General features: G+C 45.1%; 2 protein-coding genes across 3 annotated transcripts in view; one reads left to right on the forward strand and one right to left on the reverse strand.

Moving 5' to 3' along the window:
* esama (endothelial cell adhesion molecule a) overlaps positions 1–23,390 on the forward strand; it is a 42,808-nt gene extending 19,418 nt beyond the window's left edge. Inside the window, exons 2-7 of the mRNA XM_062536588.1 lie at positions 16,883–17,031; positions 17,527–17,725; positions 17,941–18,096; positions 18,682–18,804; positions 19,214–19,343; positions 19,660–23,390. Of these exons, the coding sequence (XP_062392572.1) occupies positions 16,883–17,031; positions 17,527–17,725; positions 17,941–18,096; positions 18,682–18,804; positions 19,214–19,343; positions 19,660–20,191 (1,289 nt within the window). The 3' untranslated portion in view covers positions 20,192–23,390. The remainder of the gene's footprint in view (positions 1–16,882; positions 17,032–17,526; positions 17,726–17,940; positions 18,097–18,681; positions 18,805–19,213; positions 19,344–19,659) is intronic.
* Positions 23,391–24,402: 1,012 nt separating this feature from the next.
* Positions 24,403–25,000, reverse strand: part of fez1 (fasciculation and elongation protein zeta 1 (zygin I)) — a 14,296-nt gene continuing 13,698 nt past the window's right edge. For both annotated transcript variants that reach the window (XM_062536590.1, XM_062536591.1), the window contains 2 exons: positions 24,807–24,872; positions 24,403–24,521 (listed from right to left, as the gene is read on the reverse strand). In XM_062536590.1, coding sequence (XP_062392574.1) covers positions 24,505–24,521; positions 24,807–24,872 — 83 coding nt within the window. In that variant the 3' untranslated portion in view covers positions 24,403–24,504. The remainder of the gene's footprint in view (positions 24,522–24,806; positions 24,873–25,000) is intronic.

The raw sequence follows: 25,000 nt of genomic DNA on the forward strand, positions 1-25,000 counted from the left end.
AAAAAAGATGGCCGCTTTCATTTTTTTCCTCTCTCTCTCTCTCTCTCTCTCTCCGTCTCTCTGTCTCTCTCTCTCTCTCTCTGTGAGTGTGGTAACAGGGAGGTGGGGTGGGGGGGGGAGGTGTATGTCATTGTTTATTGTCCCGTGGGACTCTGGGATAAAGTGAAGCGATATGGACGACGGCCATGCTTGTCAGTTAATACAGCTGCTGGAGCGGAGGCTTTCAGCGGCGGTAATGGCCTCCCTGTATCAGGTGCGCGCACAATGGCCTCATTTACGGACGCGGAGCTGAAGAGGGGCCCTCAGAGCCCAGCTCGAGTACGCCAGCGGAGATCTGAAGGGTCGGCTGAAGAGCTCCGCCTGAAGAGCTGCGCCGTGTCCCTGTCTCGCTCCGGGTCATCCCTCGACTGACAGCTCGGAAAGGAGCGCGGCGCGCAGAGTTTTAGGAGGGGATTTTGGGTAGCTTGTCAAAAAAAAGTCAGGTCTTTGCAGTTCTGCGTGAGTCATACTTTTGTGGAGAGTTTGAGGCATAGTGTTGCCCCAAGTCTGTGATCGCCTCCCCTGCGATGAGTCTCCAGGAAGTGCTCGTTCGGCTTCCTTCCTGTAGTTAAGTCCAGGGAAGTCCACCCAGGGCTCAGTGATAAGAGACCCTCCCCTAACCTCCCTCAGAGCAGGACCACTGACCTGTTGTTGTCCGCACTGCTCTTTGACATAGTTTCTGTCAGTGTGCCTGAGTCGTTTTGTTTGCTTATGGCCTACTTTCAGGCTGCACACACACACACACACACACACACACACACACACTCTCTCTCTCTCTCTCTCTCTCTCTCTCTCTCTCTCACACACACACACACACACACACACACAGAGAGAGAGAGAGAGAAAGAGAGATGCTTGCAAAGTCAGCAGCTAAATGAGGATGACTTCATAGCAGCTTGGCATGGGTCAAACGGAGGGCTGCCATTAATACTGCATATCACTCAAATTCTTAATTCTTCAGATATCTGTCTCATCTCAGTGTCTTGTGATCAAGGCTGTTTTTGTGCAGTTTGTGTTCTCCCCCATGAGCTGCTGTGCTAATTCTTCACACAGCCTGTGGGAGCATTGACTTGGTGTCGGCACTTAGGACCTTGATATTAGATTGTGTTGTGTTAGATTAACAAATAGGTTAAGTTGTTAAATCAGCTTGAGTTAGACTTTGCACTTTGACCATCATTTAAATTAGAGCCTGTAGTCTCATACCATTTATGGTTGACAGCTACTTAATGTCACTGTGTCATTCATTTTCTGTAATGTTTTGAATGGCAAGCCCTTAGTTTGTCCATACCGACTCATTGCTTGGTGAGTAAATACTGATATGGATGGTGGTATGTGCTTAAAATATTTGTGTTTCTTAGAGTGTGTTTCCTCAGACCAATACTTTCAACAAACTGACAAGCTTCTAGCTTGTGTGATAGTGAAACACAACCACACACTTGTGTTTCTTATACAAACAACCCTGAATATACTCACTTGTTTGGCAGTCTTTGAGAAATACCTTATCACTGCTTGTAGTGTGTCTAGTTTAATGCTAATACGTGTGAACCATGATACGAGTTCCCCAAATAAATTTTGGGAATAACCTTATTCATTGAGATATTCTTTTGTTGCCAGTGATTGACCTATATCAATCCGTCATAAAAACAATAGTTACTGTATGTCAGTATCTAGTACATTTGTGTAAATAAACTAGACTCTTAAATGGTCTCCACACCATTTATGTTATATTAAATATATGAGGAGTTTAGTTCCAAAACGCGATAAACACCATTTTTTTAAAAAAAAAATGAGTTTGCGCCAAAATCAGAAGTGTATATTCACGTCTATCGCAAAACGCTTGTTGTCAGAACTTGAGGTCCAGTCAGTGAGTGTAAGTCCTCAGTCAGCATGCAGGGCTGGATGCGGCGCTGTGTGTGTCCTGAGTTGTGACGGAGGAGCCTGGCCAGGCGTGACTCACGTGGCGATGGTGTGCGGTCGGGTCAGACTCTCTGGGACACCTGGAGACCCAACAGATGCCCCTGTGCGTGAGCTGTGCAGGGGACATCCACTGCCACCCCCCAACGCTAGCCCTGCCCCCTATCCCCGAGGGGAGACCCAGGCCTTATACATGAACACACACACACACACACACACACACACACACACACACACACACACACACTCACATACACACATTTTCTTAAAAGATGGTGTCTGCTTCACTGCTTCCTGATCAGTGGAAGGGTACCTGGCACTAATCAACATACACCCTGTCCATATGTTCAAAAATGTGTAGACACACACGCACATACATGAAAAAATGCACACAACGCAGTTTGTGGAAGCTGTTCTTTTGCAGACATCTGAGGCATTCAGTCCAGAAACACACTTTTCCCACTGAATGCCATCGACCCTGACCTTCTGAATTAGAATTTCCTCAAACAAGGTTGGCCTCACTTGATCATTCAGTCGGAGGCAAAAAAAGGCTGTGAAGAATGAAAAAGAGGAAAGGAAAAGAAGGGAAAATCCCTCTTAGACACACGAGCGGTTTAAAACAGCACCACTATGAATTCGCCTCTGTAACACCTCACCCTGTATTGCAGCAGATGCTATGTATGCAGCCATGTTTGCAGTAGCTAATGTCTCTGGGTCTCCTGTGGTGGAGAAGTGTGTGCCTGGATTATTATGACCGCCGTGCTGGCCAAGCGGCCATCATATAGGTTTAGTCCGAGTTTTTATTCTTCTGGATTATTTTTTTATTTTATTTTTTTAAATAGTACATTTCCATCAACGATTCCTGGGACACTGAAAGACTGGGCTGCACGAAACTTGGTGGGCATGTACTGTAGCCCCACAAGGATGACATGGAACTATTGTTTTTCATTTTGATCCGTCCACCTGCCACACCGGGGCTCCTGAAAGGAGAGTAGAGCGGACACAGTTTCTGTGAATATCTTGAGAGCTTTAGGACCAACTTTTTTTTGTATGTTGGTCTGAAGGGGGCCATGTCAACCCATCCATATCCACTCGTTGTAGCGCCACCCAGTTAAAAATGAAGAAACAAAAACGAGTGTCGTCACCCTCTGAATGCATGCCAATTTTGTGGAATTCCGTTCTTGGGGGGGCCGTATCAGTTTCACACACACACACACACACACACACACACACACACGCATGCACGCACGCAGGCACGCACACACTCACTCACACACACACACACAAACAGACACGTACACAGAAACACACACACACAGGCAAGCATGTGCACACACACATGAACACGCCGCACACACATATAAAGTCACAAACATATGCAGGACCACGGACACACACACACACACACACACACAAACAAACACACACACACACACACACACACACACACACACACACACACACACACACACACAAACACTCACACACAGAGAAGCACAAAAATACACAAGAGCAAACACACACTATTCACACATTCATTTACATACACAATAGTAGCCTAGAAGACAAATGGACAAGCATGATTTATTTTTGCGGAGGCAGGATTAGACGGCGGCCATATTGTGTACCGCTCTGCGGTACATCTACAGTAGTTATCCCAGTTGCTGTTCAAGGTCATTCACGCGTTACCCTACAAAATATTATTTTTATCCCCCTCGCTGTGCAGACTTTGGCTTGCTTGGTTGGACCTGTCGTGCAGGCGTGCTAAAAGAGGACTTGCACATCACACTTTGAGCTGTGTTTGTTTTAAGACTCGCTAACAGCCTCACAGCTCCACAGATTCGAGCGCCCATTGTGACATGAACGATTTCTCTACAGAAGACTAACCCAGGGGGACTTCTTTATTGAATGGTGCATGTATGTTTGCATGCTATGAAGGCAAACTCTGACTGTAAATATTTGAGCCCCTGGTGGTAATCTACAACTAATCTACACGATAATAGGGTTGATGTGGCCACGGTCAATATCTATTGATCTATTTGTGACTCAATCTGACATACATAGCTATCCCTCCTGTTGTGTTCGTTTCATGTTACTAGTTTTGTGTTCCCGGTCAAAAATGACCACTGCATTATTACTTGTTATAAATCCATAGTAGCACATATATTATCATCTAATGTTGTGACAGACCTTTGAAACAATTTAAGTTCTATTGGATATTACCCGTTTTGAATTTCCATTTGCTGTTTATGGCCTTCAGGCTTCGTGCAAGTAAGAAAGGGGAAGATACTATTGGGGAAAGGCTCCAGTGGAAAGAGGTGGAGTGAGTGTGTGTGTGTGTGTGTGTGTGTGTGTGTGTGTGTGTGTGTGTAAATGTGCAGAAGCACCGATATGGTCCGTCTGATCAATAAAAGTCCATTTTATATGCTCGCCATTTTCTCACCCATTCATTTCTAATGGCATTTTTGACCGGTAATACACAAGGCTGTTAGATAAAGCACCCAAAGCGTTATGAAAATTATGAAAATTTGTTTTTGTGTGTTCAAATGGTCTGTGTTAACAAAGTCATGGAGCCTCATGATAGTTAGAATGAATTGACAATAGTTTTGAGAGAAAAGAATTGTGAATCCGTCAAAAAAAATTGACTGTAAACACAACAGAGGGGATAGACTCATTAATTAATTGATTAATTGATCATTGACATGATGAGTCATGCTGTGTATTTAATTTCTTTAATTGGTCTATGATCAACCATGACTATTTGGATGTACTGTATGTATGTGCATTTCCACTCAGTTAAGTCATTAAGGCCATAACGGTATTGTAAATACTCCCACAGAAGACACTAAAACATACTCAGATCATAAAGTTGTATAACGTCATGCTGTACATGAGGTTATTAATGTGAAATACATGTGATAATCAATCATATTTAAGTTATTATTTCATCTCTAAAGGCCTGCAAATACAAATGAAATGATCATCTGTTTTCTTTTCTCCATTTCCTATCCATGTTCCTGTTTAGGGAATTCTATTTTTGGCTTTTATAGTCTTTCAGGAACGCTGCCAAATCTGGTGACACGTAAAGTGGTATTTTTCCACAAACAATTCAAAAGCTGAGTCACACGCAGAGAGACAGAACGGCTCATTCTAATCAGATTCATTGGTTTTTCTCCCCTTCGCTGCGGACGCGTTGAATATTCCCCGACGTGGGGCGGTTATTCTCGCCGCCTCGGGGATATATCTCGGCTATCTCGCGTTTCAGGAAGTGTGTATGTGAACATCATAAAGACGTGCAGCACGGCTCGGCGCAGCGTCCACTCAGAGCTTCTGTTTGTTTGTGTTTGGTGACCTCCAGGCCCCTGCCAGGGTCACCCAGCACACACATGAGCCCCGAAGACCAAGCAAAGCGCATTATTTAAAGCCAAGGACGCAGACAAGCGCCATGTTTGGACTTCCTCCCGTCAGAGGTCCTGTGAAGTCGACAAAAGACCGACCTCTCTCCGTCTTGCCGAATCTCTGGTGAACGCACTGAGAAGGGTGTCCTCGCAGTGTGGCGGCCATGCTAGTGGCTCGTACAGGGCTGTTGGGGAGGCAGGCAGGTTTGTCAGTGGAATTACCAGGGTAGAAATCCGGGCAGGATGCTTCCGGAAAGCGTCACTAAACTGATGTGACAGAGTGTGGGAACCGCTAAGTCCTCGGAGAGCCTAATGTAATCCATCCTGATGATTCGGGAGGCCTGTCTTGTGGCTCTGCTAAATTTGCCACAACTGAAAAGCCCAGCACTGTCTATTTTTGGCTGTGGTATTTTTCAGACTTGTTTTCTTTACATTCAGGACTATTTTTAAGGGTCCAAATTCTTCTTTGTCCACCCTGAAACTATTCTGTGAAAATTGCACGATGTTGCTACTGTGCCCTGTGGTCGGTTTGCACGACAGCACAGTAGTCAGCCAACTGGAGTCTGTTATCAGTGCCATTGGCAAGCTAAGATTAATGTTTCACCAGTCTTATCTGTTATTTCTAACCTACTCACCTGTAATCAGGCAATCAACTGCATGCATTATAAAACTGGACATATTCGTTCATTCCACTGTTTCGCTACCGTGAAAAGACACCGTAGAGGTTAAAAAAAGAACCAGAGGAGCCTATTTTTTTTTTCTTTTTACAAACGGATGTTTTTGAGTTGAGTCAAATTGAATTGAAAATGTATTTATTCCCATAGGGTCTGTTAGTTTTAAGATTTGCTATTTCAATAACAGCGCTGACATGTGTAAGACAACAATGTACAATAAACACTTTGGTCAGTCGAACACAGTTTGTGGTAAAAATAATCCTCTGACATGTACATATAAGTCCATGTAATCATGCAGTAGCTGTTGTTGGTTTTTTTTTTTGTTCTGTGCGTATTCCTGCTGTGACGAGTCCTTAACTGGACTCGGGTGATGTCATGTCCCCCTGTGTCCCCTCTGGCGTTGGCTCTGTCCCCTCCCAGAGGAACCGTGCCACGTTGCGTCACCGCACCGGCGTTGTGTGTCAGCAGACTTGTCGTTCCCTCTGACTCACTCAACGCCCGTCCCACGTACCACGCGCATACGTCAACGTCCCACTCACCTCCTCCCCAGCCGCCATCGGCCGGCGGACGCTCAAATGGTAAACTCGGCCGCTCCGCGAGCGGCTTCCGCGTTGGCGGTCAACTTAACCCAGCTCTGCTCTGGCTTGTGTCTGTTGTGATACGGTGAGCTTGTAAGCCAGTTTCTCAGCCGTGCTGCTCCACCACTGCTGTAGATCCTTATGTGTCTCTCAGCCCTCTAATAGTCTTGCTTTTGCATCACAGAGAACTGCTCAGAGAGAACCATGCTATCCCTTAACGGCAGCTGTGTGGGTCTTAATTAAACAGTTCCTGTCTGTCGGAGGACCCTCTAACCCACTCACACATGCACATAAACACACACACACACACACACACACACACACACATGTACACGCGCATGCACACACACACACACACACACACACACACACACACACACACACACACACACACGCACAATTGCCCCCCACCCCCAAATCAGATTTAAGAAACAGAGGGGGTTTATGTGCCACAGCCATGACTGATGCCAGCTCCATGTTGTAACGTATGAAATAATCCTCCAGATTCATCATGGTAATCCTCAAGGAGTCTGGAGCGGATTCCATCACCTGGGCTCCCCCTTCGCCGCGCTGTAGATTGATGGCCCAGCTGTCAGGAACAGGGGGGGCATATATGAGTATGCCCCCAGCCCCAGCCCCAGCCCCTACCCCCTCGACACTCACCACCACACTATCACCACCTTACGCTGTCACTGTGTGTGTGTGTGTGTGTGTGTGTGTGTGTGTGTGTGTGTGTGTGTGTGTTGTAATCACCAGTGAACATGGCATTTCAGATTGATGAAAATGTAGCATTCTAGATAACTTAAGCTTGTCAACTCGGGCTTGTCTGAAAGGGGTTAAGTTAATGGGCTTTACATGGCGCGACTCTTTCGAGAATCCCTCAGCGCTGTTATTTCCTCTAGTTTGTCCGTTTGCTCACGCTTTGGCAGGAAGTTGACGAGGCTCTGACTAGGCCTCTCCAGAATGGTGTAGGAGTGCTTTGATTTGAATTTGAAAGCAGGTGTGCCTGGACATGTGTTGGGGGGGTCTATCAGGGTCACCACTGGCCAATCCTGTGTGTGTGTGTGTGTGTGTGTGTGTGTGTGTGTGTTTGCTATTTTGAAGTCCAGCTCAAGCTGTGTGTTATCAGCAGACCCAGGTCTTTCCTGCTTGTGGTCTTTCACACAATGCAAAGGACGTCCTGGATGTGTGTCTGGAGGAGGGGGCAGGAAAGACGCTGGGCTTTACAATAGCCCCCATCTGCAGCAGTAGCACACATCACATCTGCATAGGCCTCACTGGAATCAGTGCCTTTTATATTGAAGTAGGAGACATTTCCTGGTCGGGTGTTCAGTAAAGAACTTGTGTCTGTAGGTTTGGTGCTTACCGGTACGCTCACTGTAATATTCAGAATATTTATTTATTTATCATGATAGGATTTCCTCTTGAGATGTGGCATCTCATTTTCGAGAGGGTCCTCGGTAGGAGTGGACAATACAAAAGACAGGACATTGCAGTACAACATACATTTGCTCATAAACAAGACCCCCCCTACCCCCATGCCCAGATATTATTAGTGTTAAAAATGATCATAACAGAGCATATATAAGTGGTGATTAAGAATAGCTGTCTTGAACTGGACTGTGCTATCTACATGTATGGCATAGGCACCAAGTTAGCAGTAATCTCCCTCAGTGGTTTTCATAATGTAGCTACTGTATCATACTGATCTGCTGGATATCTTCCTCTACAGCCTGTAGTGCTCAGCATCAGTTGCGTGCCAGTGGTTGAGGCCCCGCACCTGCCCTGGCACAGGAGCAGTCCGTGCCAAAGACGGATAGGCTTCCCTTTAAACTGGATTTCAACTTCCGTGGCGTGTTACGTAACAGTCCATTCCAGCGGCCCCAGATGACAACCCTAAATCAGATCTCAGGACTTTGTCATTCCAGCAGCAAATTAACCTTGGGCTCCCTCTTGCTCTCCCTGGGGTCTGGTGGTAGGAGCCAAACGTTCGGCTAACATCCTCCCAGTGTTGTGGCGGCGCGGTCACTGTAAGGCACACAGGCGCACACGGGCACAGATTCACAGTGCGATGAAAAAAAGGGCCCAGTCCTCCTCACCCAGCAATTACTGTAATGACTTCTAAATATCCCCCTTCGTTCAAAAGGAAGCGAGATGAAGCAGGGGGCCGGGGAGGAGCCGTCGCGAGCGGAGCGGAGAGGAGCGGAGAGAGAGAGATAGCCCTCGCACGTTCGCCCCGGCTTACAGTGGCTTAATTACGCCCCGTCCACAGGAGAGGAACGGAGAGGACGAAGTGTGCACGAGTGCTTGTGTCTGATGACCATTCAAACACTCGTCGCTTTCATCTCCTCCGGCGCCATTGGTCGGGGAAAATGACGCCATTTGCCTGATTGCAACCCCCATGCGCTCATATTCAAATTTAATCCACCAATTCTGAAAAAAGAAAGATGCTGTTCGCCTGTGTCATACATCCCTATTCTTTTACATAATGATCATTTCAGTTTCATTACTTTCACATAATATTCATTTCTTTTGGTGGATCTAAGGCTCGGATGAAACCTTGGCATGTGTGAGATGTAATGAACTCGGCTCAAATATCAATCAGCAATCAAGCAATCAGCCTGTGACAAGAACATAAACAAATTCATCTGAGAAACGCATATATGGAACAAGATCAGTGCCAGTGATGTTCATCTGCTCGAAACACGTCAAAATATGATAACACTGATAGCTGATTGCACAGGCAGGAAGTAGCTGCAGAACCACACCCAACCCCCCCCCTTCTCTCTCTCTCTCCCTCTCTCTCTCTCCCTCTCTCTCTCTCTCGCTCTCTCTCTCTCTGCACTGGAGTTCACACTGTACTGGACATGACAGGCTCTCTTCAAAGACACCCACAGAACGGACTCTTCTAAGGGAAAAACTCTGTGTGTTTCTACACTGGGATATATATACTGTAAGCACACACACACACACACACACACACACACACACTGAGGACATGACAGGCTCCATCAAAGACCTCTCACAGTGAACTCTTCGAGAGGAAATCGTGGTTCCACCACACCCTGCTCGCTGTGTATCTACATTGGGATGTACACACACACGCACACACTGCGGACATGACAGGCTCCATCAAAGAGTGGCTACTCTGGGGGGAATCCTTTGGAGGGGGGGTTGGGGAGTAAACAGAGCAATCTGCAGGGTTTTTTTACCCAGTAATTAGCCTCGCTTGTATGAATTCCTCTCCTCCGCGCACTCGTCCTCAGGGAGACCCAACTCTCTCTCTCTCTTTCTCTCTCTCTCTCTCTCTCTCTCTCTCTCTCTCGATGCTTTCTTGTTCCTCTTCTCCGGACGATCGTCAGCCTACCAGGCCCGCTCTGAGCCACCCACCCAAGGGCCCTGGGGCACACGAGGCTTCAGTCTCGGAGCTGCACACACACACACACACACACACACACACACACACACTGGGGGGGTAGGGGGGGCAGCTCTCCATCTATCTCTATCTCTCTCGCAGACAGTCACGGACACGGCACGCTCACGCCCCATCACCTCATCACCCCGCCACACGCCACTCATGTTCTCACGCCAGCACGGACACCACACACTCTTCACCTCCGCACTAAGACACCACTCAAGGGAGAGGGACAGTGTGTGTCTCTCTCTCTCTATGTGTGTGTCTGTGTGTGTGTGGGGTATAGCGTATAAAATGTTTCTACTTTGTAGTTCATCATTTGGGTTTCATGGTATACCTATATGCCAAGTATAAAATACCGTTCTGTTGTTCTGTATAATGTGGCGACATTCTATAATGCAATTGTTTATAATCCAGTGAACAACATTATATATTATATATCAACATTATATATCGTTTAAACTCCAGTAAACAATATTATATGTAGTGGTGGGAATGAATAGGCTGACCCTTCCGATCTCTGTTCCCCCACATAGGTGGTTATTCCAGTCCATCAGATCCCATGATTTCTAGTCCTGTCACACCCTTCCTGAAACATTACATGGCGAAGGATTACACAGGATAGTGTTGAAAAGGCTGAGTTCCCATAGCCGTGGTCTGACTGATCACTGTGTCTTATGAGAGAGATTAGATCAGTGGAAGGTGGCTCATATAGCTCTCACTGTATTTGGAGTCATCATTACTCCAGGATACGCTTCTGTCACACAGAACCACCATCTGCCTCCTCACCGCTGTGCTTTACACAAGCATTATTCAAACCAGTTTGTGTGAATGAGTGTGCGTGTTTATGTGTACGCCTGTGCCTGTGTGTGTGTGTGTGTGTGTTTGGTATGCACGTGCCTGTGTGTGACGTGCAAGTGAGAATGACTTATCTCACATAGGATGGGAGAGATGGAATCTTATCAAGTGTGAGTGAATATCGGGGCTGTGTGTGTGTGTGTGTGTTTGTGCTTATCTTGTGACCGTGAGACCTCGTTCCCATCGACCACACCTTTCACCTCCCGGGCCAGGGTCTGAAATTCGCTGCAAATTACCGTAACGGGGATCGTCCGCCAATCCGCATTACTGTAATGACTTGGCTTCTAAATCCCCGGCTGAAGGTGAGACCTTCTCTCTTCTCGCCGACCTCTTTAATCCACCTGACTTATCAGCCCAGCTTCCAGTCTTTCCCCACCGAAACCACTGAGTCTTGAGCTGCACCTTCGGTTCAGACGGATCACGTCTTCTTATGGTTGTGTATGGTGTGTCAGGGATCTGGTGTGAGTGTGTGTGTGTGTGTGTGTGTGTGTGTGTGTGTGTGTGTGTGTGTGTTTAAGAACGACAGAACAGAGGGTAAGAAGAAAGAGATGGAAAGTGATGTCTGAGACATGTGGATGTGGTGAGAACGGCAGGCGGACTAGGACTGACAGAGAGAGAGAGACGGAAAGAAAGAGAGAGGGGAGAGACAGAGAGAGAGAGAGGGACAGAGACGGAGAGAAAGAAAGAGAGGGGAGAGACAGAGGGAGAGAGACGGAAAGAGATAGAGGGGAGAGACAGAGGGAGATAGATGGAGAGAAAGAGAGAGAGGGGAGAGACAGGGAGAGGGAGAGAGACGGAGAGAAAGGGAGAGGGGAGAGACAGAGAGAGCGATGGAGAGAGAGACAGAGAGAAAGAGAGAGAGGGGAGAGACAGAGAGAGAGGGAGAGAGACGGAGAGAGAGACAGAGAAAGAGAGGGGAGAGAGAGACAGAGAGAGATGGAGAGAGACGGAGAGAAAGAGAGAGAGGGGAGAGACAGAGAGAGAGAGCGATGGAGAGAGATGGCTATGAGACAGTTGGAGCCTCTCGGATGATAACGTTAATGGATTCTGTCATTAAGTGGCTGATTTCACTCCTCCATCGCCCATGAGGCGTAGCTTCATTCCTTTTCCCCGTTTTGTCATCCTTTTCGTCCTTTAGAAAGAAAGACACTCCAAGCTCTCAGAATGGAAACATACACAGAATAGAGACGTGTGTATATACTGTATATCATTTTATCACTCTGTCTTTACCCCTCTCTCTTTATCTGTGTGTGTCTCTCTCCCTGTGAACAGGGTGGTGGTAGAATGCCATTATTATTGTATGTGGCCTCGCAAATGTGATCACACAAGTACGCACTATGCACGTAGACCTCTACATAGACACACTCACACACACACATGCACGCATACAGACATGAGCACACACACACACACACACACACACACACACACACACACACACACACATACACATGCACCCTGACATACATGTACACTTTCATTCTTTTTTTCTCTCTCTCTCCCCCTTTTTCTCTCTTACACAAACACACACACACACACACACACACACACACACACACACACACACACATGCAAAACTGGGTGAAGTTGTGACAGTGTGTGCCAGGTCTGGTTGAGTCTGAGCTCATTCAGTAAGGTGTGCGGGGAGAGGAGCTTGTCTGGGGGGAAGAGGGAGGAGGGAGGAGAGGAGAGGAGAGGACGCATTAGTAGACACTAAGACCCTTGTGGAAAGAGGCTATATGAGGGAAAGACGTGATTAAAATGGCCAGAGAGCTGCTCCATTTATTAAGACCTTACTGATGTTGACTCGGGTTCCCCGCTGAGCCTCAGCAGAGAGAGAGAGAGAGAGAGAGAGAGAGGAAGAGTACCCAGCAGCAGTGCGTCTCCTCCTCCTCCTCCTCCTCCTCCTCCTCCTCCTCCTATACACAAATACTTATCAGTGTTTGTCAAACACCTTGGAAACACCTGACCAATACTACACGAAAACCTACACAGATACTTGTGTAGACAAACGCCTCACAAACACCTATATTGCACCACAAATATTACACGAACACCTCACGGACACCTCGCAGATGCCATATAAACACCACACAAACATCACAAAATTACCCCGGAAAGATTCAACAAAAATCCCACAAACACCTTAAATGCCACACGCTTGAGAAGTGCCTCACATTTGGCTCATAGCCTAAAGGTGACTTTGCATCTTCTGTGGTGAAATCTACAGAAATATCTCAACATGCATTGTCATGAGGCTGTGGAGAAGTTTCAACTTTGTGGTTGTGCTTGTTTATTTTTTTTCCAATTTAGCTAACTTTTAATCTTTTGTTGTTGTTATTTGTGCATCAAACTATGTAAATATGTAAATCCATATAAGTGCCAGTATTGTTAGCCCAGACAGTAGTAGTGTGCTGAGGGGGAAATTCATTTGGTATCTGCTGCCACCATCTGGTGTTGATATGGACTGCATTCATATCCCTTTGTTCTCAGCAATTTTAACCTGGAAAAAAATCAGTATTCAGTCAGTGTTATTGTTGTTTTTGTTTACGGTTATCTTGAAACTAAATTATATGTCATAAAAAATTAATTATCATGGTGACAATTTGGTTCACAAAATTAACAAATATCACTTAATTTGATTTGAAGTACAATAGAATATACAGTAGAATATTCAATAGAAAGATTATTCATATTTTATTATGTTTTATTTTATGTTTTAACAGTTCTGAAGGATTGAGGCAAAAAAAAATCAGTTCATCTTTGTAGAGGCGACCACCTGTGCTTTGCGTAGTTGCGTATGGCTTTTGTAACTGTGACTGACCCACAGCTGGGTTATGATTTTGTAAAACCCTCCGTGTGAGATGAGGCCACTGTCTCTGTGGTCACCCTGGTCACCCTGGTGGCCTTTGTCACTGCGTCTTTGTGTGGCTCTCCTCCTCCTCCTCCTCTTCCTCCTCCTGCTGCTGCTGTTGCTGTGGCTGGTCCCTCAGGCACAGATGGAGATCCAGAGGGCCGGATTACTGCGGAGATTTTCCTTGATTTAATATGTGCTTGAAAAACACAACGCTGTTACATGAATCTGGACAAGGGACATGGTGTAAGAACATGGAGCATCCACTCAAGAACAACCACCCCACCCAAACCCCAGCCCACCCCCCCGCCCCCCGCCCCCACCACGCTCCTCTCCCCTCCTCTCTGGTCTTTCACTATGGCCTACTGGCACCCTCATAACAGCTGATTCATATCTCCCCTGGTGCAGGTCTGGCCAAATCCGAGATTGATTGGTATTTAATACCATTGTTTGCTATAGTATGAGTGGTGTGTGTTGCTCATTACAGTGTCAAATGAGTGGGGTGATTCATTAAGACCAGTGGTCTAATCTGATGATGCTGTGTGGAGCTATATGGGATCGACGTGCACCTCTGCCATCCACCATGTGAATCATGATGGGTATGTACTGTATGTTGCTGTGACAGGGGATATAGACTGTGGAGTGTCGCGGACCTGGCCCAGATCATCCCCAGCTGTGGGCCAGACGAGTGTCTGATTCCAGACCAGCTGTTTGGGTCTGCCGCTGCGTCCCGCCGGCTTCACATGAGGACAGACCGTTCCTTAATCACGCCTCGGGCCAGTGTGTGTAGAAATTGGCAAAAAGCTTTAGACGTCAAGCAGCCGTCTTATTTGGGGATTAGCATTGTAGCCTTAATTCACTGGAATGAGGACAGCGTCGGTTGGGACACTCTGCCCTTATGTCACGGCTTTCCCTGGTTTCCCTGGATCGCTGGGAGACACACACACACACACACACACACACACACAGACACGGGGGTGGCTCAGTGTCTTGTCTTTAAGCTCGGTGGGGAGCTGCGAGCTGTCTGTCCTCTCCCGAAGTGTTTGCTGAGTGGACGATCAGGTCCGGCTTTTCCACTAAGAGGGAAGCGAGCCAGGGCTCACCGCCACTAAAGCAGGAGAGACTTGCTCCGTCCACTCTTTTTTTTTTCTTCTGCTGTTGTGTGCTGACCGCAGACCCGCAGAGAGGCTCTCGCCAAGCTGGCTGACCCAGACAGGATTGCTGGCCACAGCTTCTCTCTCTATCTCTGGATGAGTGTAAGTGATGGATGGATGGATGGATGGATGAATGTCAGTGATGGACGAATGAGTGTGAGTTATGGATGGACAGTGATGGATGGATGAGTGAATGCGATTGGTGAATGAATGTGAGGGCTTGATGGATGTCTGTAACTGGTGGTTCCATGAGTGTGGTATTGATAGATGATGAGTGTATGTGATGGGTGGGTGGGTGAATGGGTGTGTTTTAATCATAATTTATTTTTCCAAGTATGCTCAAACACTGTTTGGATGGATGAGTCTGTGTCGTGATGAATTAATGAGTGTGCGTTATTTATGGATGAGTATATGACAGAAGGATGAATGTGTGGGGTTGAGAGATCCATGTGATCCATCTGTGTTTAGATGCCTGCTCTTGTTTGGTCGGTATACTTTTTGAGAGCATTGAAATCAGTATTGAAATGACTGATAGTGACTTCTATTGTCATAAGTAGTTTATATCCTTGCGTGTCTTATTTATGTTTCTTGTTATGTGTCCCTATGTTTACAGTAGCAATTATAGTTGGATAGAAAAATGTTGCTGTTGTGTGTTCTTCCACATATGGCATGACTGGTTTTATTCCCGTCTATTCCCATACCGTTCTTGAGAATATCTTTGTGTGACCGTGTCTTCAGAGATAAGGGGGGATATTTTGCCGTATGTCACAGTTCTGTATGGGTGAATCCCTTGTGTCTGTTGCCTATCTTGATTGCCAAGATGGAATAAAGCAGGGTCTGATTCAGTGTGATACGCATAAACTAGATGACTCTCTGAAAACTGGACGCATCTTATGCCCTGACTGTTTGCTTGTGCAATTAGAACAGCCTTGGGATCTTTATCTGAAGGAGTCTTTCCCTTGACGCGCATCAGTATAAATAAAACTCTGTTCCTGATTTGTCTTACCATTGCCTGACTTGGTCTTCATTCATCTGTGGGATCAAAATTGGCAGAACTTCACAACTGCTCACATATTATATGTGTCCTTAGAAAGAATTTCTTTGGCGATTTACTCTGTGAGAGGTCTACTGTATGCCTTTGAAGGGAGGCAGGTCAAAGTATCTACTTTGCTAACAGCGTTGAACTCTGAAAGGGTCACACATTGTTTGAATGCTATGGACATTGTAAATGCTCTGGACATTCATAAAAATACGGTATTGCATTTACATTACACATACTATGTATTGTGTGCATAGTCATTTTTGATTGTTGGTGTTTCTGATCGCATTCACAGTGCAAGCTTGGCACACATTGGTCACTTTAATGATTTCCTTAGTCTTCTGTATAGCGATAAAGGGTCATCTATTTGTGACCGTCTAGGTTTCCTACCACATGGAAACTACTATGTATATGGAGGGTCGTTGTCGTTGATAGTGTTTGTGTGTGGTAGCACTTGCTCAGTGGTTCTCAATTTGTTTTCTGTCATTCCCCACTTTGGAGGTGGGGGATATTCAAGCCCACCTGACCCCATTACCCAAGAAAAATGGCAACGTTAAAATACTGTTTTTGCATTTTGGTTCTGCGTTACATTTCCCTTCTCAGTCTGCTGAATCGAATTTGCTGTTATAATCCTCCATACATCTGTCTGTTTATGACTCCTATGTGTGTGTGTGGCCTTGTCAAAAAAAAGGCATTATTACAGTAAAGATAGGCATAAAGAGAAAAATAATTTCTTCCTGTTTTTCGCTCCCCACTTGTCATGTCTCTATTCCCCACTAGTGGGGCCCGGCCCACACTTTGAGAACCGCTGCACTAGCTCAATATCAAGTGTCTTCTCCTTGGCTGTTTTCTTAATTACCTCAGTGGAAGTGTGCAACGTTTGACATCGCCATTAATCATCAGTAGAGCGTTGATCATTCATTTATTAAAATGTACTTTTGCTCCCTTCCTCCTGACAGGTGGCCAGGGCCAGATTACCTCTCCCCTGATGAACGTGGAGGTCATCCAAGGGCAGAAGGTGGTCCTGCCAGTCTGGTACACCACCGCCTCCTCAGACCTCAACAGCAACCCCATCGTCTGGAACCTGGTGGCAGAGCCCTCCAAGATGGTGAGTGGTCCTCTTCTGGAGAAGAACAGTGGTCAGAGTACACAAACATCAGTGTTCTAGAAATGTCTAGAAATATTGGGTTCATGCCAGTGGCAGTGGGAGACTAGTGGTAGAAGCGGAGAGGGTATAATCGAGAGTATAATCGGCGAGACAAGATGTAATGCAAAGGACTGTCCTGACAGATGTGTTGACTGACTGATCAGGAAGGTGTGAATCACACACAGACACACACACACACACACACACACACACACACACACACACACACACACACACACACACACACACACACACACACACACACACACACACACACACACACACACTCATTACATGGCTTGCCGCTCCGTGTTTCTAAACAGACAATTCCCAGCCCCAAATGAAAAGTCATCATAACTTAATCTGTGAATATCACCAGTCTGGCATCAATGTTCCCCATGTATAATGTACCAGCTCTGATGGTCTATTTGTTTGTTTGATTGATTTTATTTGCAGGTAATCTCCTACACAGGTGGCCAGGAATCGGTGACACTTGACGAGTTCAAAGGTCGCGTGGGGTTTGTGCATCAAATGCCCAACAGGAATGTTTCGCTGTATATCAACAACACGCGGGAGTCAGACTCCGGGCGCTATCTCTGCCAAGTACTCATCCCTGGCAACCCTGTTTCAAGGGAACTGACCCTCGACGTCAAGGGTAATGAGGGCATGAACACACACACACACACACACACACACTCACACTGACACACACACTACCGAAGACCAATGCGTGCACTCACACACTCAAGTACATGCATGTCTCTCTCTCACACACCCACACACACGCACACACACACACACACACTAGGTGATACAACTCCTTCCTTACCTCTCTCTCTCTCTCTCTCTCTCTTTCTGTTCCATCTCCAGTGCCTCCCTCGGTCCCTGTGTGTAAGATGAAAGGGAAGCCGGCTCTGAAGGGCAACGTCACCCTGAGCTGCAGCTCCAAGTCTGGGAAGCCGATTCCTCTGTACAGGTGGACCAAAGCCAGCCCAAACCAGAACGTCTTCTTCGCTCCAATGCTGAGTAAGCAGCCCACTGACAACATAATAAAGTTCAGAAAGGGTTTTTTTTTTGGTAGCACTTTACTTTGACAATCATCCTACAGATATTTTACAGATGGCTTATCAAAATTAACTTGACTCTTAGCTAAAGGTTTTTGTTAACAGATCATTTGTTTATAGTCTGAAGATCTGCAGATAGTCTACAGAAGACCATTCAAGTGAAGTGTTGTCTTGTTTTTGAATTAGATCCATTAGACTTACATTGAGTCTTACTATCCGTGACGTCATGTTATGTATGTAGGGCATGTAGGTTGTTTTGCCATCTTGTGAATGTACTGGAAAAGTACTAAGTCTGATATAATATAGTACAGTCTTATATGATATAGTGATACAGTATAGATCTTCTTTTAAACTCGGCTGAAACTTGTACATAACGTGATTTAAGGAGTTATCGACATTATTAACAGCTATGAATAATGGAACACTACATTACGTAATGAACACATAATAAACACTGATGTATTTCCCTCATTTGATTCATATAGCTTCCATAGGGTTGTTAGAGGGTTTAAGAGTGTGTTAATGTCTCCTTTTTCTTCCCCCTCAGATGAGACAGCGGGCACTCTGAAGCTGACCAATCTCACCAGCAGCATGTCGGGGAAGTACGTATGCAATGCCTCCAACACGGCGGGCACGGAGACCTGCTATATCAACCTGGAGGTCATCACTGGTGCGTAGAGCAAGCTCTCCTTACAGTAATTCCTGTGCTAGCTGTAAAGGATAGAGTGATAAAGGGCATGAGTCAAGGTCAAAGGTCAATACTAATGACAAGAGATGTAGTTAGTGTGATATCATGAATTATTGAAGAGTAGTCGGTTAATTAATAGTTTAAAGAGAAAGGAGTGTGTGGGGCTACTGTATATTACTGTAGGTTAAAGGTCACAATCCAGAGAGCACATACACATTTTTGTAAGTGAGTGAATAAATGCTTCCATGACGGTAGTTCTGTGGGCTGTTGTGTTTGTTTAGTAGCCTGCTTCCCTGATGGTTTGCCAAGTGTTTGGAGAATGTTTGTTTTTAAAGAAATGACTGGAGCTGAATATGAGACGGTGTAATGCTAATACTGTTTGCCTGTGCAGCTACGAACGCTGGAGTAATCGCAGGAGCCACCGTGGGCTCTGTGATCGGCTTCATCCTCATCCTCCTCGTCCTCATCTTCCTCTGGACCAGGAGGCGGGATACGGAGGACGACCTGGCCAATGACATAAAGTAAGATCTTTTCTACATATCTATATCTTTATGTGTTTTTGTCAGGATTTTTGTCCGTTTACATGCCTGGTGTGGTGACAATTCTGTCTTCTGAATCTGAATCAGACATTATTTGCCAAGTTTTCTAGGTTCTGGTTCTAGGTGTTGGTGTTGTTCTAGCAATACAGTTAATAGACTATGACAATACTATACAGTGCAGATCTCATAACCATGTCTATTCCTCCTCTCTGTGTGTGTGTGTGTGTGTGTGTGTGTGTGTGTGTGTGTTTGTATCTGTGTGTGTGTGTGTGTGTGTGTGTGTGTGTGTGTGTGGCAGAGAGGACGCCCAGGCCCCTAAGCGCGTGTCCTGGGCCAAGAGTGGCACCGGCTCCATCAGCTCCAAGAACGGCACGCTGTCCTCGGTCCACACCAGCCCCCTGTCCCGGGACCTCCACCACCACAGCAACCACCACTACACCCACCACCCGCCCTCCGACACCGCCTCCATCCTCACCGCCGCCGGCAGCACGGCCGGCTACCGGCCGCGGCCCCCCGCCGACACCTTACCGGGCTACAACACCAGCGCCACCCTGCCCCACTCCGTCTCCAACATGTCCGCCGGCGGCGCCGGGATGCCCCACGGCCACGCCGCCGTGGCGGGACCTCCCAGCACCAACGGCGGCTCGCTGCCCAGGTCCGAGCACGCCCAGCCGCAGGTGGCACAGATGCCGCCGCACATGCCGCAGATGCCGCCGCAGGTGCCGCGGCCGCCTCCCGTGCCCACCGGCGTGACCGCTGCCAACATCTCCCGCATGGGGGGAGTGCCCATCATGGTGCCCGCTCAGAATCAAGCCGGCTCGCTCGTCTAACGCTCGGCGGGCAGCCGGTTCAGTCAGCTCAACGCCAGCCATGCGGCGTATACTGTCTGATGCCTACAGTCTACAACAAATACTGCTGATTTTAGTCGACCACATACACTGTTCCAAGTGCTGAGCTGTACTAAGGGAAGTGTCGGAGGAGAGAGCAAGAATGAGAGTTAACGCGATCCATATTCAATGAATAATCCTGTAACGTCACAATGAAAAAGTTATTTGGAGTTCCTTTCAGAAAATGCGTGGCATGGTGTAATTTTCATTATTCTTTTTTTTATATTGTTTTTTAATTTCTATTAAGTATATGCAACATCTGTACAAATATTTGTTAAGATTATTTCTTGATGTTCGATGGCCTGTTATTTTATAGTGAGATTGTATGTATTTTTTTACTATGTTTTTTCAATGCATAGGTTATGGGAGGAAGTGACATAAAAGCATTTCCCTGCATTGCCCAAAAGCAACTTCCTTTATTAGAACAAAAGATTACTACTGATGTACGTTTCAATCCATTTTTATCCATCTGGAATTGTATGTACAGTATTTCGGGGGGGTTTTGTAAGCTACACAGGAATAATCCAATTGCCTTCACCCAGCTCACACTGACTCAAGCTCTCCATCTCCACGTGTAGTTGTGAAGACTCTTTTATGTAATGGATTGGTTGCATGTACACTGAATCATGATGGTCTGAGACAGAGGACCCTTCTGAAGAGCCGCTCGTTGTAGATTGGATGGCTTTTATTGTAAAGTAAGTGTTGTATAGTATGTGTTGCTTCTCCAACACCACCAGTAGGGTCTCGGAAAGGCGTAGTTCACCCAAAGATGACAACTCTGTCATTATACCCTCAACCTGATACCTTCATACCCACTAAAGTGAGCCTCTTATCAGTGCATCATAAGTGCTAATGTTCCATCAGTCTCCTATGATCTGTGTGTCATCCAGCTGGCCTTGCTCTGTAGCCCAGACTGGCGTTTCATTAGCTTAGTTAGCACACACCGACTTTAATCAGGAGGGCAGTCAGGGCACACAGCCAGGGTTGAGGGAAGACATACAGCACAGGAGGAAAGAGGGGGGTTGAGATGAGATATACCCGACCACCCTATGTGTGTGTGTGTGTGTGTGTGTGTGTGTGTGTGCTACAGACAAAACAAAACAAAAAAACTTTAATGTAGATCAATCTGTTGGCAAAAGGATTGATGGGCAAGTTGATGAGTTTTCATTTTTGGAGTGAACTATCTTTTAACTAAAGAGCGTACAGTATATAATACATCAGTGAGTTTCTAGTTAAATGTTTGTAGTATGTCAATCAATGTTTTAGGATTTTTTAAAAACCAAAGACATCTTGGGTCACTTCAGGCCACTCCAGGTTGGATGATGTTAAGGGAAAGTCTGTGGCTCGTGAAATCTCCTACACCTAGTAGAAAACAACATTTTGTTAAGTAGAGTTCTCTGTAGGTAAAGAAAAGCCCGTTTCATATCCCTTTACCAGATCCTTCCTTAATAAACGAAAAATAAGTATTCACCAATAAATTAATAAATAAATATAGCAACATTCAACAGTTTTTGCGTGTAAAGCAACGTCCTCTAACCTTTAGAATTTAGGTATAAGTGTATGTTTAGAATTCATCGATTTCAAACATTAGAAAATCATCCCATCCAGGACCAGGACAGACAGGTGTATAAAATGTCATATTTTGACATAATCATCTTTAAATAGCAACAAATTAGATCACATTGTAAAATGTTTTGTGATGCATTTTTAGCACATTGCGGCCATCAAAAAATCTAATCTCTTATAACTAATGATAATAAGCATGAGTTTATCTCCCTGGAGTAGGGTTAGAAATCTTTTTGCAGCAGTCCCAGTAATGGGCAGTGTCGGCACTTAAAAGTGATATTTTTTAATACCTGATCTTTCAACAAAGTGAGTCTTTGGGTTTCTCCTAAAATATTTACCTCATTACTCCATCTAGCTTGCTTCTGACTCTGGATTTGATAAGACCTGGCCCAGATAGGCTTCCAAACCTGGCGCGCACGTGTGTGTATGTGTGTGTCTCTGTGTGTGTGTGTGTGTGTGTGTGTGTGTGTGTGTGTGTGTGTGTGCCTGCAGGAGGGGTCAATACACTCCCAGTACTGTGACTATGATTGTGAAATTCGAGCAATGACACTGGAGGTTTCCCAATCTAAGAGCTCTAAGCAGGAGGGCTCAAGTCCCTGAGTAACCTGGTTTATATCTGAAGGATTCTCTATTTAGTCACGTATGTTTTCTGATTCATTCGTTTTTTATGTTTTTATTTTGCTGTGTGTAGGTGTTGTATTACCTACACTGTTTTTATGCCATAGAATTCTGAATTGATATTTATATTGAGATATTAAGTCTGATAATGAAGTATTTGGTTGTCATTTGACAGATCATAGTTTTTGAGTTGATGCCAAAAGGATTGTGTTTGCCAGACACACAAATCATATGTCAAATATTTCTAAAATACTTAAAAATGTTTTGTAGAATCACTTTTTTCCTTCATTGAGTCACAAATTACAATATCCATCCACCTCTATTTATTATGTTATTTTTTGTTGGTTTCTCTTTGGATTTATGTGAGACTATTGTTTTAAATTTAATACATTTATTCCTGACTGAAATCACTTAATGCCATATTTCATATTTCATTCAGAGTTCTTCAAATTGGGTGTGGAGTGTGAAGGACTTTTATCAATCATTTTTGATTAAAAGATAAAATGATGCTGATTGTTTGAGAAGGTGCTTAATTGAAATGTAAAACCATGCAAAGTTCATGTGCTTTCCAGCACAGAATAATGTGATGTGACTGCCAATCATGTCACAGTAATTTCAGGCATGGCCTTTAGATAAGGTTTGTGCACAGCAACTTCCATTGCTCTCTGCTGCCACCTAGGTGGCCGTAGAATTACAGAGAGAGGGGTGCTCTTTTACTGATAACATCAAACATGCATGCCATATATATAGATACACACTGGTATAGTTCAGTGTTTCTTCAAAGTACTTATTCTAAGTTTGTGTCTTTGCTAATTAATATATATTCTATTTAGAGAGAAAGAGAGAAAGAAAGAAAGACGGAATGATAGAAAAGGAAAGAAAAGCGGTACCGGTACAGTATGTTACATAAATCAAGGATTGACTCAATAAGACACGTGTTAGTGGCAATCATTCTGCAAGGTTTATTTTCAGCAATAAACGTGTTTTGTCCTCCATGCCTTTTTAGCGAATAAGAAATATACACATTAATGATATGAGCTCATCTTACCAGAGGGAGAGTTAACCTAGTGGAATGACTTTGCTCTCCGTTAACATCCAAATCAAATGAAACATTAGTGACAGAAGAGAAATGTGATGGTAAGGAGAAGACACTGGGCACAGAACAATGCGTAAGAAAGTAAAATTGTCTCCTTAATTATCAAAGTCACTGAAGATTTGTTTTTTTTTTTAATACAACTGGTAAATGTGAAAGACTCAAATACACATGCACCTCTAAGATGACACTGCAGAGATGAAAGCACAATAATAATCATAATAATTATAACAGTAATAATAATAATTATAATTATAACATGTACAAAATATATCAAAAGACAAACTTGTACATTAGTTCCTTTTTTTGAAAACCTGTTGTGTTTATCTGAAGAACGGTAAAGAACGGTATGGCTTGTGAATGAGTGTACTGAAGACATTCCTGGGTTATGCCCAAGTGGCAGAGCACTGTATTCCCTGGTTGGGCCTCGAACAAGGATACACACATACATTTTTTTTTTTTGTTAATATTAATCAGCATTATTATTGAAAATATCTGATGACAGAATATTTTACACCCTGTAATAGCTTATATGTCCTTCAGGCCGTACTAATGCTCGGCCAGGCAGAAGAGAAGCACCAGGCGTTGGCACACTGGCCCAGTGGATGCTCAAGCACGCGCGCATGTGTGTCTGTGTGTGTTTGTGTGTGTGTACGTGTGTGTGTGTGTGTGTGTGTGTGTGTGTGTGTGTGTGTGTGTGTGCATACATACATGTGTGTGTGTGTGTGTGTGCGTGTGTGTGCAGTAGACGGAAAGGAGGCCCATGAGCCGAGGCAGAGAGTCATCTCGAGAAGCGAAGTACGATGAGGAGATGGTAACGATGCTGTTTGGCATTAATGAGTTGGGAGAGCTCATGCAGCTATGCTGGGGTGGGGTCGGGGGGGGGGGGGAGTGGTCGGGTCGGGCTGGGAGATGGGTGGTCTGGCAGGTTTGGTACGCCCCTCCCCACATCTCCTGGCTGAGTGGTCCACAGGTGACTTTAAGTGGGACACAACACTGAAACAAGCACAGAGAGAGACTGTATATTCTATATTCTACTGCAGTATAGAATAGTAGATATTTTTTATTTCAATGTTGAAAATGAAAGCCACCACTATAATGAAGAATACTGTGCAACAGTACATTGTTTTACTTAGTACTTAGTACAAGAGTACTATACGATAACGACGATAACAAGCAGGCATAAATATCATGTTGATCCAGTGTTGAGTTCTTGCTTAACTGTAATGTTTCGCATATAACAGTATTTGTTTGAGAGATAATAGTAAAACTCAGTAGTACCTTTTAAAATGTAGTCAGTAAGCAGGACGGGAACCTTTTCACTGTCTTCCTTCATGGCATAGAGAACTGCAAATGATCAATGCAATGTAACTGGTGAACATACGATATGACTGTAGGGACCTGTGAAAGACAGCTATAAAAAGACATCCTCCTCCTCACCCTCCCTGTGACCTGTATATCACAAGATATGAAAG

This window comes from Sardina pilchardus, chromosome 5 (genome assembly GCF_963854185.1).
Source record: "Sardina pilchardus chromosome 5, fSarPil1.1, whole genome shotgun sequence".
Classification (NCBI taxonomy): domain Eukaryota; kingdom Metazoa; phylum Chordata; class Actinopteri; order Clupeiformes; family Clupeidae; genus Sardina; species Sardina pilchardus.